Raw genomic sequence first — 15,745 nt, forward strand, 5'->3', positions numbered from 1 at the left:
ATAGTCAAATTTGGCTGAAGTGTAGCTTAGTTTTGCTGAACTGCTTTATTTTCTTTCTTTTTCGTTCTTTATTAGAAGGGATCACTCTCCAGCTTTGTTAGAGAGCAAGAGGGACTTATTTTTTAAATGAAGTTGGTATGAAAACAAAAGATATCAATAAAATAACGTCTAAAAGCTCACTAGTAGCTCTGGAAAGAGCTATTTCTGTAAATACTTGGGTTAAAAGGGGTTTTAAAAATGAGTGAGAGAAGTGGAGGCAATGGATTTAGACAGCTTTTTCTATGAGTTTGGCTGTGAATTACTCATCAGCAGCTAGTAATAAGAGTTATCGGCCAGGCAGCATGCTAAGCTAGGGATACAACAACAAAAAAAAAGCTGTCCCTGTCCTCAAGGAGGACAATAAGGGATGGAGTGGGGGGATGTTGGTAGAGACAACATGCAAATAAATAGGTATGTGCAAAACATATCCTAAGATAACCTTGAGGGGAAGGCATCAGCTGCTGGGGGGCTGTGAAAGCCCTCCTGCAAAAAGTAATATTTGAGCTGGAGTTCGTGAGGAAGCCAAGGATTTTAAAAGACAGAGGTGAGGAGGGAGGGCATTTCAGGCACTAGGTTCAGCCAATGAATTGGGCACAGACTGGGGAGAGATGGTGTGCTGTGTGTGAAGCTTAAGCTGTGTGGTAGAGGGCATTGAGGAGACAAACATGTAAGAAGCCTTCATCTCTTAGAACTCCTACCTATCCTTCAAAACACAGCTCAAGTATTTTCCCTCTTCTTGTGACCCAGTTAATGCTCTTAATTATTCTCTATTTATTTATCTGCACAATGGCCGCCTCCACTATTGCCCCTGTCGGTTGAATCCAATACTATCCCCTCGGTGGAAAATATTTGTTGTTGTTTGTCCTTTATTCTCGAAGAGGACCGTAATATCAGGTAAGTGAAGTCTTAACATGAAGATGAATTGGATTTAAGTGGCGGAGGGCTGTTCAAAGTCACCCAGTCAGCCCTGTGAGGTCAGGACACGTTTTGCTATTTTTTGTATGTAGGCATCCGGGGGGCCTAGACTGGGCTTTGAGGACAGTAGGAGCAAAGCTAGAAGTTAGAATTGAAAAGAATTGCAGGGAGTTCCCCAGAACGACCAGCAGATGGCATAAAACAATCACAAAGCGTCCGCTGCGATTTTCTCCCCCCTCTCCCTCCCACCCCCACCCCCCCATCCCCCTCCCGCAGCCGGCAGCCTTCGGTATTGGGAGCCGTACCGGAGGCTGCCGAGTCCCATTGTGAGCTCTCTTCCCTCGAGAAGTAAAGACCTTTGCTGGCCCCGAGCTCCTGAAGAGGTAAAAGCTCCTTTTAATTTTTTGCTTTTCCACCACTTTAGCTCCGGCAGGCAGTCCATGCCCTCTCCCTCCCTGCAGTTGACGCCCCTTGCCCTGGAGGGCTGAGCTGGGTCAGGGAGCAGTCCATCAAGGTAAGCCTGGGCAATTTCCTTCGCTCATCCCTTCCCCCAGCCCAGGGGCTCCAGGAGGACGCCATATTCCCAGGCCAGGTGATTACGTGACGGGGGCGGGGAGCCCAGGGCGGCACGCTATTGGCCTGAGGCGGAGGCGGGGCGGGGGAGGTGGGTCCCTCCGATAGGCGTGCTGGGGGAGGTGCCAAGGGAAGGGGCAGGGAGAGGCCAACCTGGTTGGCTCCGGAAAGCAGGGGCTTGCCCTCCTTCCTCCACGTCCAGCTACTCCTCCCCCAACCCCCAGCCTCCTCCCCGCCGCCACCCGCCAGCCCAGAAAAGACACTTTTATCTGTGTAAGGCGCTGCTATTGTATCCCTGTTGAACTTTGAGTTCCTGAAGGACAAGGACGGGGTCTTTGCCTTTCTCTGAACAAGGACTTGGCACAGTGACTGGTAGGAGCTTAATAAATGCTAGTTGTAGATTGAAGCTGACTTACATGAGGAGGTCTGTGGGTCAGCTTGTATGGCAGCTGGAAATAACTTCTGCAGCTATTTTGGGGAAACTAAAGCTCATGGATTTGAAGGGACTTGCCTAGGATCATACAAGGCAGGGTTCGAACTCACCTCCTCTGACTCTAAATAAACCACTTTGCCACTATCTGAGGTTGGCCACAACAATCACAGTTCCCATATAGACTTTAAAAGTAGTGGTTGTTAATCTTGCAGGTTTGGGTTTTTTTTTTTTTTTTAAGTTTTGCACTTGGAGTCAGGAAGACCTGAGTTCAAAGTTTGACTCAGACACTAGCCTTGTGATTCTGGGCAAATCTCTTAACTTCTGTCTGCTTCAGTTTCTAAAACTGAAAAATGGGGATAATAATGGCACCTACCTCCCAGGGTTATGAGAATCAAATGAGATAACATATTTGCTTTGCAAGCCTTACAAATGCTAGCTATTAGTATTAATATTTAATAAGTTACTTTATATTTAATTAATAACAATGCTTAACAAAATAATTTTAAATAGTTATTTCTGTATAATTGTCTTCCTTTGAGAGATCATGTGTTCTCTTTTCTCTGTCATTTCGGAGTTGGGTCACCTATTGCTTCACCTACTCCAGAGAATATAAAAATACTATAAAAGTATTCAGTATCAATTGCTGTTTCATCACACCAAATTGAGCAGACAAGCAACTATGTATAGAATGAAGTTTGTCAGTCTAACTTGGCATTATTGTACCAAGAAGTTCACTGTTTCGTTTTTCTAGCCCTGAAGATACTGAAGAAAGGAACTGTCTTTTCTTATCACCCTTACAAATATGAATTATACTCGATTCCTCACAGCAGTGAGTGCTGCAAGAAAGCCTTCTCCAATAAGGCAGCTGAGTGAGTATGGTTTCTTTGTTATCAGATGCTTTCCACGGGTGTTGCTGACAATTGGACAAGTACATTCAAGTCTAAGCTATTCAGTTTCGTTGATCATGAATTGATTATCCCAGACCTTTATCTCTCTTCCTGATCACTGCTGTGAACATTTTATCCAGGTCACCCACTTAGAGTTCCCACATCTTTAGAAAGTGGGTAGGGGAAAACATAAATTAGGTCAAGACAATGAAGTTTTTTACCAAGACTGGTAAAAAAGGTTTGGTTCAATTGAGCAAACACTTATGAAACTACATATATGAGAATATGTTCTATTCTATTCTAGATACTGGACATATATAAAAACAAAAATGAAAGCCCCTGCCCTCAAGGGAATTGTATCTACTGTGAGGAAACAAAATGTCACACTGTCTTTATGATATTGGGCAAATTATTTAGTCTCTGTGGGCCTCATTTACCTTGTCTGGAACATGAGATGTTTTAATTAGATGACTTTAAATATCTCTTCCATGGGGCGGCTAGGTGGCACAGTGAATAGAATACTGGCCCTGGAGTCAGTCAGGAGGACCTGAGTTCAAATTTGGATTCATACACTTAACTAGCCATGTGACTTTGGGCAAGTCACTTAACCCCAATTGCCCCTCCAAAAAGCAAAAAAAAAGTCTCTTCCAGCTCCAGATCCTTGCTCCTATGTATACAGTAACTGAATAAAGAAATATAAGTAAAAATAAATCTAGGGGCAGCTAGGTGACACAGTGAATACATCACTGACCCTGGAGTCAGGAGCACCTGAGTTCAAATCCAGCCTCAGACACTTGACACACTAGGTGGGTGACCTTGGGCAAGTCACTTCCTTGCCTTCCCCACCAAAAAAATAAATCTAAAGTTAAATAAAGAGCAATACAAAATTATTTCAAGATAGTGAGAGGAAGATCAAGATCTCATGCAAGTAGTGGTGTTTGAGTTAATGGAGCTTATCAAAAGTGTGTTAACCAACAAAAGGTTTTCAGATCACAATCATTTCATTGGTAAGTTGGAAGTATTGGCCATTCTTGAAGAACACCTAATAATAGCTGATGTTATTTTAGTGTTTGACTAATACAGTCTCAATAGATCCTCACAACAGCCCCATGGAGTAGGATCTAGAGTTGTTAGTGAGGAAACTAAACTACTCCAGGTACAGATGAGGAAACTGAGACACATAAATGTGAAGGGAGAAGTGACTTGCCTGTAGTCATGTGGTGTTAAAGGTGGATTCAGACTCAGTTAATGCCACCATTTCATTACCAAGGGGTAAAGGGATCTCATTCAACTTTGGTGGAAAGATCACACTTTCCAGTGAAATTGAGGGTTTTGTGATATATTTAAGTAAGATAAGAGTCCTTTCAGCCTTCTCTATCTTGAAGAGGGAAAGAGAAAATTCCACAGGCTATAACACTTTGGATACTTTCCTTGTTGAAGAGTGATAGCCTAGAATGAAGGTTTTTTTGTCATTTCCCTTTCTACATGTTTCTTCTAGCTGAACTGATGCAGAAATCACCACCATCACTTATTTCCTTGGCTGGAGGAGCTCCAAATCCTAACACTTTCCCCTTTAAGAATGCAAAGATCACCATAGAAGATGGAACTACCATTGAATTTGGGGAAGATTTAATGAAGAGGGCACTTCAATATTCTGCCTCAGCAGGGTAGCTATAAAAAAGATGACATGGTAACTTTATGTCCTAATGTTCAATAGCATCAGCAATGCAGTAAGTTCTGTACTTAGCAGAATTAAGTAAGGTATTTTCTAACAGAGCTTTTCTTTTTTCTAACAGAGCTTTTAATCTAGGTTAGATTGGAGGGTTGGACAAACAGAAACAGGGAAAAATATTTGCAGTTGGGGAATTATTGGAAAATAGCAATAGTTAGTATGGGTTCTCATAGCATAGATGAGTTTCAGTGTGAACCAGTAAAGGGATGATCACACCAGTGAGTTCTGAGATCCACTAAATTACCAAAGCAATGCTCATTCACAATAGGCAGAATGGGCCTGCTTTGGGATCAGGAATCAAATTAAACAGGGTTTTAAGTACCTACTCTGTGCTACATACTAGGATTCCAAATAGAAAAATGAAATAGTTCTTGACCTCAAGGAGGAGTAGGAAGAGAGGAAATTAATAATAATAATAATAACAGCATTTATATAGGACCTACTATGTGCCAGGCACTGTGCTAAGTGGTTTACAATTTTTATCTCATTTGATCCTCACAACAACCCTGTGAGGTAAGTGCTATTATTTCTCTCATTTTATATAAGAGAAGAGTGATTCAAGTAGGTAAAATGACTTGCCTGGTATCACACAGCTAGTGTCTGAAACTGGATTTGAACTCAGGCCTCATTTATATACAAATAAGTAAATATATAATCAAAGTAAATATAAAATACCAAGTATGTATCTACACACACACACACACACACACACACACCCCTATATAGGTAAGAATAGAGACTAGGTTTATGATTTCTTTGGTGTAGCAACCCCCCAGCTGAGAAAATGCCTTCCACTAATGAAGGTCATCACCTTCTCTGTAATTTATAATCTTAAGAGAGTTGCCTAAAGTACTAAGAGGTTAAGTGACTGTCCCATGATCACACTGCTAGTATGTATCAGAGGCCTATATAGTATATATGTATATAAATCTATCTAGATGCACAAACATATATGTGTATGTATATATAGACATATATGTTACACTTACACACACATACACAAAGACAAGTCAACAAGCATTTATTAATAATGTGCTATATTTTTTTTTAAATAAAACTATGTGCTAGGCACTGCGCTGTGTTGAGGGTACAAAGAAATGTTTTCTTTGCTCTCCAGGAACTCACAGTCTAATTGTTTCCTTCCTTCATTCATTCATTCATCTAACAAATATTTATTGAATGCCTGGTATGTGCAAGGCATGACCAAGTATTGTGGGTAATGCAAAGATGAATAAGATCATCTTTGGCCCTTATTTTTTCATTGAAACTTTTCTAATTCTAAATTTGTGAATCAAAATGTTTGCTCACAGTTAGAATTCTATATTACATTTGTGGTCCCTGCTCATTAAAAATGACAGTTACTAAGTACAAGTGGAATTGTTACTACAAAATCAGTGTATTTTCTATTTTTAAGATCCCATTTCTATATAGCTCAGTTTGAAGTTTCTTATAGTAGAACATTTATGTGATTTATGCTGTCATGTAGTTACTGGAACAAAATCCTACAAGATGGCACTTAAAGTCTCCCATCTCTTTGCTAATCACTAAAACAGATATCCCTTTGGGCAGTAGACTTGTAGGTGATGGATATTAGTATTTAAGAGAGTCACAAGGATGATCCTGAATCTAGTGAAATAGCCAATCGAAAGAGTCCCAGCCTTTCAGCTTAAGAAACACAAAGTATTGCATGGTTGATAGAAAGCCAGCATAGTAGTCATGAAAACCTGGGTTCAAGTTATACCTGTGACACATATTAGTTATGTGACCCTAAGCAAGTTACATTTTAACCTCTCAATGCCCCAGGGCAATTCTTTAAGGTTTCAAAGTCTTAACTTAAATTACTGGGTTGTTAATAATCTACAGAGTTCTCCATTCAATAAAGATCCCTGGTGTGGACCAAAAAAAAACCAACAACAACAACCTAGGAGAGATTATAGTCTACATATATACCAAAAGTTGTTTTATTTTTCTCTTTTAATGATAAAGAAGGATATCACATATAGATACTCAAGAGAAACAGGAATATTTTAACCTGCATTAGAAAATAATGAAGTATTGGCTAGGGAGATACAAGGATAAGTTTCCTGCTTCCAACAATTGCTACCTGTGTAATAGTTGGGCACTGTTACATAACTTTCCTTGGCCTTAGATTTATCATCTATAAAAAGAGAATTCAGCTAGAATGGCCCCTAAAATCCTTTTGCCTCGAAACCTGTGATTCTCAGAATGTTGTGGGAGGAAGATGGACTGTTAAGATGACATCAGATAGTCATTTGATGAGATTGTGTACAGAAAAAGTCAGAGTAGCACCATTTAATGTCTCCAAAAGCTATGCATGAATGATTCTCAGTAAGGAGCTGGAAGCAACAAGCAGATCTAGTGTTCTGAATGGGAAAAAGAAGCTGTTTCCTCAATACATTATCCTACTTTTCTTTCCCTTCTAGTTCATTCCTTCCTGGCTTCCCTTCTTCTCACTCTTATTCCCTACCTGTTTTGATATCTTTCTGCAATTCCCAATCTCAGTGCATTGTTTCCTGCTGTTGAGAGCACCTCTGTTCAAATCCTGGTTCTGCCAAGTCATCTCTATCACTTCAAGGCAGTCACTTAATTTCCATGAGTTTCATTTTCTTCATCTGTAAAATGAGGGGGTTGGACTACAATGAGGTAGTCCTTAAACTTTGTCCACTGGCAACCCCTTCAGCACTTCTTAAACTGGTTCGAGACCCCACTGTTTAAGAAGCACTGAACTCAATGACCACTAAAATCCTTTCTAGCTTTGGATCTATGATCCTATGACTTTATTCAAGATAATAATTAAAAAGCTGATCAGTTATTTTTCTATAAAGGCATAGGCAAGAGCTGGGAGAAGTAAAAAGTTTGAGAATGGGAATACAGCAGCAGAAGACTCTTGAGAGTGTCTTCTCTCAAGAAGAGACTTGAGAGAAGTCTCACCACAGGCCATTGTTAACTTGCCTTCTATTCCCAGTATCTCTTTTTGTGACTTAGTGTGCCAAAAGGTACAGTAAGCTTTCTGGAGACTTCCACATACCTTAAAAGTTTCAGTTTGACCAAATGATAACTAATTAATTTTGAGATCCTCTCCAGTCTTGTTTTTAAAGGATTCTCTAATAATTAACTATGTTCTTTTTTTTCTACACTGGCAGAAACTCCAAAATACAATTCAGAACATTGTGTTCTGCAGAATTATTCATGTGTTTCTGTAAAATTTGAATGCTAGAAACTTATCCTTGCTTCCTTCATCATTAAGAACATGCTGTCCTTGACCATAACACCCCGCTGCCAGCATGCGCCTCAAAAATCAATTCCTTTAGGGATCAAATGTGGCTTGATTGATTGGGCCAGAAGGCTCCACCTGACCTTGAAACCTGAGGATAGAATAATAATGACAATACCTGTAATTGGCACTTAATAATGTTTTTTTGTTTTTGTTTTCTGCCTTCTGGAGGGCAGTTGGGGTTAAGTGACTTGCCCAAGGTCACACAGCTAGTTTTTTTTTTCCTTTAATAATGTTTTGATGTTTTCAAGGTACTTTATAAATATTACCTCACTGGAAATCCAGGAAATAATTTTGTAAAGGGAATTATGATTTTTATAATAATCTATATGATATACATAATGAATATACTAATAATTTAGATTTTTTCAGAATTGCCTCTTCTGACTTGGGAGTCAGAAGCTTACAGTGTAGCTTGAAATGATCAATCAAGCCTTGACAGTGCTCCCACAATCACTGCAATCTTGTGCCTGTGTACCTTAAGTGAAGCAAATCAAAGATTATTTCTATGATTTTGTTCTTTGACCCACCTATTCTTTAAGATTAAGTTATTTACTTTACAATTAATTTTTAATCTATATTTCCACTGCCATTTGTTCAATGTAATTTTTATTACATTATGATCCAAAAAAAAATACATTTACTATTTCTGTCTTTTTACATTTGATTTTGAGATTTTTATGCCCTATTATATGATCAGTTTTTGTGTAGCTGCCATATGCTGCTATAATCCTTTCTGTTCCCACTCAGTTTTCTCCAAAGGTCTATCATATCTAACCTTTCTAATATTCTGTATACCTTCTTAATTTCTTTGTTGTTTATTTTTTGGTTGTATTTATCTAGTTCTGAGAGGGGACAGTTGAGGTTTCACACTAGTATAGTTTTGCTGTCTTTTTCTTTCTGTAACTCACTTAACTTCTCTAAGAATTTGGATGCTGTACCACTTGGTGCATATATATTTAGCATTGATATTGCTTCATTGTCTGGGGTACCTTTTAGCAAGATGTAGTTTCCTTTCTTATCTCTATTAATTAGGTCTATTTTTGCTTTTGTTTGTCTTCTGTCCAGATCGCTACTCCAGCTGTGCCCTACTTCTTGTAGGTGATTAACAAATGTTTGTTGAGTTGAATTGAAAATATTTTTCACTAAAATGTGGCCAAAGGTAATTTCAGAGTAACTCGTATAAGCCTGTCTCTGAATAATATAGAATGAATTATGCACTGAGCAAAAACAAATATTGAAATTTAATTTGTGTTTTAGGATTCCCGAGTTGTTGTCCTGGCTGAAAAAGTTCCAGATTAGTGTCCACAAGCCCCCCACTGCCCAGTTCAGTCCTGATCAAGGACAAATGGATTTATGCATCACCACTGGGAGCCAAGAAGGCCTTTGTAAAGTAAGACTGAAAGGAATATGGCTCCTATAGGTAGAATTGAATATATTTATTAAAAACATATGCACCTGTTGGTTACCCATAAGTGAATCATCTGGATTCTGGATTCTAGTTGGTGCCACTTTGGTTAAGCATTTGGGCTGAAGACTAAGGAATGCCACAGATGAGTGAGTATGTGTGTGGCTGATTGCCTACACAAGCCAAATAGAAGCAACTTTTGGATTCATTTTTTATACTTGTGCTTCCACCTATCAATGCAAGTAATACAGAATAGATTAGAATATTATCATTACTAAATAAATATTACATCAGTATATCCTTAAATTATTGATGGGGGCAAATCACAAGTCTTCACATGCCTTTTCATCCTCCCCACTTCTTGTCCTTGGCCTCCATGATCTTCTACCTGCTGTACTGAAGCCCTTCCTCTAGTTCAGGGGTTCCTGACCTGGGAGTCATGAACTTATTTTTAAAAGATTTTGATAATTATATTTCAGTATAATTGGTTTCCTTTATAATCTTATGCATTTTATTTTATGCACTTAAAAATATTCACCTGAGGAATAGTTCATAGAATTTGCTAGGTTGCCAATAAGGTCCATGACACAAAAAGAACCCCTGCTCTAGGTGCTTTAACAACTTCTGGTTGTTAGTGCCACATTTCCCATCTGTCCATCTGTTACGTCTTCATTTTTTTCTTATAGACTCCTCCATTTCTTTTTTGAGTGATACGTGGTTTATCTTTTATGATACCATGTCTTCATTGATAATTTAATGTAGTGTGACTTATTCCCAACAAGTGTATCACCATCACCCTTTGCGTCACCCTCAGTTTTGATTCTTTGGAGTTTATGGTGCTTCATAAAAGTGCTGCAGTTTTCCAAATACAGCCAAATCCACCATTTTTGTAGGCCTGCTTCATGATCCATCTTACACTCAGGCTTTTTGAAGATAGTTATACTGTAAGCTTATCCAAAGGCATCCAAATACTTGTCATACTATGGGAAATGTGTATTCTTTTTTAACTTAGTTCTTTCTAATATTACTTCCTAGATCAATTTTTTTTGAATAGTTGTGTATCTCATGGAGGAGCCCCATAGTATGGAGGGGTTTAATGTAATCAGCACAATGTCATCTACAAACTGGAGTATTTGGAAAACTCATTATTTATAAATAATCCCTCTCATACTATGCAGAGGGCATTCTTCATAGCACTGATGAATACTTTGAATTCTGTATCTCCCTACTTTATGACTTGTTTGATTTTTATAGTCAAAGTATCATTAATCAAAGTTATATTTTTGTTGTCCTATCTATCAAAGAATCTTAAATCATCTTAGCAAACTGCATAGGAGACACACCTAATTGGAGAACAGTTTTTAAGATATTTTGTTCTGAGTCACCTTTTTAAAAATCCATAAACAATAGGAACAGTGAAATCTTATGTTCTGACACTCTCCTCGAAAAATTGTTCATGATTTATAAATGTGATCCTTCTGAGATAGCAGGAAATCTGGCTGCTCTCAATTTTTAATCTCAAACCATATTTTCCAACATAATTTTTCATCATACTTCAGCATGCTCACCTTTATAAGGTGAATATCTATGTATATGTTGGCATGTAGGAGGATCTAATTTGAAGGATCTAATCAACCTTTTCATAAAATTTCTCAATTTCTTTATTACTTGCAATAGATCTTGCCTTAAGCTGCAATTATCTTATTAAACTTAAGCTTGTCATGAGAACTTCCAGAAGATATGACCAATACTAGATGACCAAAAGATAACCAGTACCATGAGTGAAATTTCTCATTTCCTTTGGGGATGTGATGGCATGCCACCATGTCTTTTATTTGCATTGCATTTTTTTTTGCATTTTATTTGCATTTGTTTGCAGGAGAATGTCATTCCATTTGACTGAATCTTCTTTATATTTTCTGGTTTTATGAACAAGAATATCAGTGTTGAGGCAAATCAGTTCCCTTATCAGTTCTTTAGTCACTGGATTACAGTCTCACTTCTTAAATATCAGTGGTTAAATGAATGGTTCTAGTTCTAGAACCCATGTAATTTTTGTCACCTCTGCCCCCTTTTCCTTTACTCTGCTGCCATCACTGCCTACGTGGACACTCCCTTAGGGCTATTTTGTATGTTTTATGTTTCATAGCCAAATGAAACGCAAATGAAACACATAGCCAAATGAAACACATTCCTTAGTGTTCAACCTACTGTTGTTGAGCTTCTTCATACTTAGGTAGGCTGGCACAGCAAACTCAGTTGGTCACAGTGACCATATTTGAAGCCTTTCCAACTTGGGTGAATCTTCCAGACCTTATGCTTAATTGGCATATCCCCTGAGAACCCATAGTTACTCCCACAACATGGGAAAGCATTGAAAAAGGATTTTTACAGTGTGGCTCTCATAAAGGCCCAAATCCCTCTGATGAAGTATGCAGCCTATGGATGGTAAAATGTCTCCACATGCACCCAGCAAAGGACCTTGCAGCATAAAATCATTTGTAAGTGAAACACAAAGTAAATGGTAAACTGTATCAGGAGACTGATTAGTCAACATGTACTATAAAACAGTAAATATAAAAATGAAGGCTCATATTTGCCTCATGTTGTTAATACAATGCTATATATTCTAATAGTGGCTTGAAGTCTGTAATATCTCTTTTTTTTTGTTTTTTGCTTTTTTGGAGGGCAATTGGCGTTAAGCAACTTGCCCAAGGTCACATGGATAGTTTTGTGTGTGTGTGTGTGTGTGTGTGTGTGTGTGTGTGTGTGTGTCTTCGGTGTCTGAGGCCGGATCTGAACTCAGGTCCTCCTGACTCCGGGGCCGGCACTCTACTCACTGCACCATCTAGGCACCCCTTAGTCTGTAATCTCTTGATCCTATTTCATTCCAGTTTCTATTGGCATAGTATGCCAAGGAATTTTTAAATGGCTGCAGGGATTTTAACTTTTCCTGAGGTTACTTTTCTGATGTTTCTTATACTTCACATTCATTTGCTTGGTGACCAGAGTTAGTTGATTTAATGACTGGTCTTTGGGGACAATTAACTGAAAAGCCCCACTGAAGACTCACTGGAGCACATTCTTATTTCCATTTACCCCATGACACATCTGAAAAGAAGTGGAATCTCCATTTCTGCAGAGATACAAGACCATGACAAGATTTTAGCTAATTAGCAGGAATATATACAGCATAACAAAGAGGGGATTGTTACTCAAGTCTACCTTTCCAACTGTCTTTACCTTTGTCTTTTTACTTTTGTGGTCCTCAAGTGATTTTTTTTTCCCTATAAGCCAGCAGCCCTTAATTTAAAAAAAAAAAAAGATTCACTTTCCTTAGTATAGAATTTGGTTATTCTCTATAGGAATAAATTGTTTCTTCTATTAAAAATTGACTGGAAATTCATAGGACACATAGTTTTAAGCTAAATGATGCCTGTCTTATTAGGTATTTGAGATGCTCATTAACCCTGGAGATAATATCCTCTTGGAAACACCTGCTTATCCAGGGATTCTGGCAGCTGTGAGTATGTGTGATAACAACTACACTTCCTTCTTTTATAAGTATATAAAATCCAGTTTCCTGTTTGCCCTTGGAATTACATCTTCAATACAGAAGCAGTATGGCATCATACAGAGTGTACTGACTTAGAAATAACATGGCCTAACTGCTAATTGTTGCTTTACCAGTTTTTAGCTGTGTGAGTTTGGACAAGCCATGTAACCTATCTGAATCTTAGCCTCTTCATTTCTGAATTGGGGAAAAGAGTACCTGCCCTGTATATTTATGAGTTATAAGGCTTAGATGTAATAAAGCAAGCTAAAGCACTTTACAAATTGTGATAGATATTTAAGGTATGATTATTTTATGGGACTTTCCTCTGAGCACTACAACAACAAAATTTGATAACTTTTACTCAGAATCAGTGAGCCCAAGTATTAAAATTTGAAAAAAAAATAAATGTTTTTGAGTATCTACTTTATTTTTTTTTTTGCTTTTTGGAGAGCAGTTGGGGTTAAGTGACTTGCCCAAGGTCACATGGCTAGTTTTTGTGTTAAGTGTCTGAGACCAGATTTGAACTCAGGTCCCCCTGATTCCAGGGCCGGGGCTCTATTCACTGCGCCACCTAGCCACCCTGAGTATCTACTTTAAACATTTATATTTGACAACATGAAAAATTGAAAAAGTAGCATCTGAAAAAAGATATTACAGGTTCACACAATTATAAGGAAACCATTTATTCAAAACTATAAAGTACTATGTAAATGTGATTGATAACATTAAAAGTTAGTAATTTACTATATTAGGATGAACTTATTAGGACTATCTAACCATAGTAGGTCTGGTCTATGGCTCTAAGATTCCTGTCATTACAAAGAAAGCATGAATGATTGTCCTTTAGTGTATAATTTTACATTTGACTACTAAGAGGAAAATTTGCTTTTCTTTTTTAGAATATATCTGGGAAGATAACTTGATCAATGTATCTCTTAGAATCCAAATAATTTCTCCTGATTTTCTTTCATTTATTGGATAACATAAGACTATCATCCTTGCACATAGCTAATTAGTCAATAAAACAGCATGACTGGGTAGAAAGAACACTGGACTTGAAATGAGAAGTCCAGGGTTTGAGACCTTTCTATATCACTTACTCACCATGTGCCTGTGCACAAGTTATTGAATTTCTTTGTATCTCAAGAGAAATGGAGATTAGGGAGAAGAGGGATACTAATACTTCTGCTACTGGCCTCATAGAAATAATAAAGTTCTTTGTAAGCTATACAGTGACCTATAAATGTGAGCCATTAGTATTAGCATATAGAACATTTTGCACAGTTAATTGTGTTTTGTAATTGGCCTAAAACAATGTTCACAGAGATGCTACTGTGTCCAAAATACTTTACTGGAAAGGAGATGCCAGAGAAAAAAGGGATGCATAGACTCGGCCCTCTAACTCCTTACTGTCATAGTATTCTAGATTTAGAGCTAGAAGACAGAGATCAAGTCCAATCCCCTCTTTTCATAGATGAAGTAACTGGGGCCCTGAGAGAATGAGTGATTTGCCCAGGGCCCAGTTACAAGAGCATGAACATCCAAGACGATGAACAGCAAAACTCTCATAACACCACACTGGGGTACTGGTTCCATTTGTATTTTTAAACAGTGAATTGCTTGTCTGAATATTGGGTTTCCTTTGTTCATGTCTTCTCAACAGCTGAGGCCATTGGGCTGCAACATTATCAATGTGTACAGTGACCAATATGGAATTATTCCAGATTCTCTCCAAGCAGCACTTTCCAAGTGGAGACCAGAGGATGCACAGACACCTGAAAGACAAACCCCCAAATTCCTTTATACAGTTCCAAATGGCAGCAACCCTACAGGAACATCATTAACATATGAACGAAAAAAGGAAATATATGAGGTATTCCAATAGACTCTCACCACTTGAGCCCCTATTCCTATTCCTGTTTACTTTTAGTTTCTAGTAGCGGCATGTCATGATAAAGAGTAGGGTGACTTTGTAATCAGGAAGACCTGGGTTCATTTCTTGCCTCTGTCTCATACTGGCTATGTAACCATGGGCAAGTCAGTGCTTCAGCCAATCCTCTAAGACTATAAGTTAACCATCTGCATTTGGGGGAGGGAGTTTACACACTGCGATTGAAATCTTAGGTCTGGATAGTCTTGAGAAAAATGTTAGCTACTTCGTTACTCTAGAAATATAGCTTCTTACCTCATGACTAATAGACATAATGGAAGGCAAGGGAATAAGGAGTAGGAAATGTCATTTTTCAGATAAAATGAAAAGTTCTGAGTATGAGGAAATTTCTAAATCCATGAGAAGACACAAATACCTATCACGTGGTGAGTCTCTGAATGCTAAGTTAGCTGCAGGACAAATCTCATAAGGAAGAAGTCCCCAATCTGCTGTCTCATTGCTAGGTCCATAAATTAGCTATAACCAAAGCAACAAATAATTAGTTTAAACATAATCCGTCTCTACCGCTGAATATTTATGAGGTTGGTTTTTTTCCCTCTTTCTATTTTCTGTGGATGATTTTTATGTATAGGGATATTGGTCTGTGGGTGAGATGCATACTCATGAGATCATTCATTATTGATTACCTCTAAGTTTGCTGTATAATATATTGTTGTAGTGTATGTTTTTAACCTTCCTCCTTCCCTAACTACTAACATGACTCTCATGTCATTAAGAATTATCTCTGTTAAGAAACAAGGATGATATATAATTTACAGTTTTTTTCTCTTTGTTTTATTTTTTACAAACAACAAATGGGTATTTCCCTAAATATAACTTAGAACAGAAAAAGAGGATTGTAAATGAAACTACAGATTTCTACTGCTTAAAGCTTGCTTTCTTTTTTAGTATATAAATTCAACCTGTAGTTTTCTAAGTATTAATCTTAGGTGTCCATCAGTTCTCCTTGGTTTTTC

At 37.9% G+C, this 15,745-nt stretch overlaps 1 protein-coding gene across 5 annotated transcripts in view; it reads left to right on the forward strand.

The window, feature by feature from the left end:
• Positions 1-1,219: 1,219 nt before the first annotated feature.
• Positions 1,220-15,745, forward strand: part of AADAT (aminoadipate aminotransferase) — a 34,732-nt gene continuing 20,206 nt past the window's right edge. Inside the window, exons 1-6 of one of the 5 annotated variants that reach the window (XM_069096987.1) lie at positions 1,220-1,337; positions 2,712-2,829; positions 4,346-4,514; positions 9,135-9,267; positions 12,731-12,805; positions 14,502-14,711. In XM_069096987.1, coding sequence (XP_068953088.1) covers positions 2,763-2,829; positions 4,346-4,514; positions 9,135-9,267; positions 12,731-12,805; positions 14,502-14,711 — 654 coding nt within the window. In that variant the 5' untranslated portion in view covers positions 1,220-1,337; positions 2,712-2,762. Of the gene's footprint in view, positions 1,338-1,391; positions 1,469-1,755; positions 1,900-2,711; positions 2,830-4,345; positions 4,538-9,134; positions 9,268-12,730; positions 12,806-14,501; positions 14,712-15,745 lie in introns of those variants that run through there. The other 4 variants (XM_069096993.1, XM_069096981.1, XM_069097003.1 and 1 more) reach the window with 4 other exon arrangements.

Source organism: Petaurus breviceps, unplaced genomic scaffold (genome assembly GCF_028583685.1).
Source record: "Petaurus breviceps papuanus isolate PSGF00001 unplaced genomic scaffold, PetGlider_PUasm1.0 126, whole genome shotgun sequence".
NCBI lineage: Eukaryota > Metazoa > Chordata > Mammalia > Diprotodontia > Petauridae > Petaurus > Petaurus breviceps.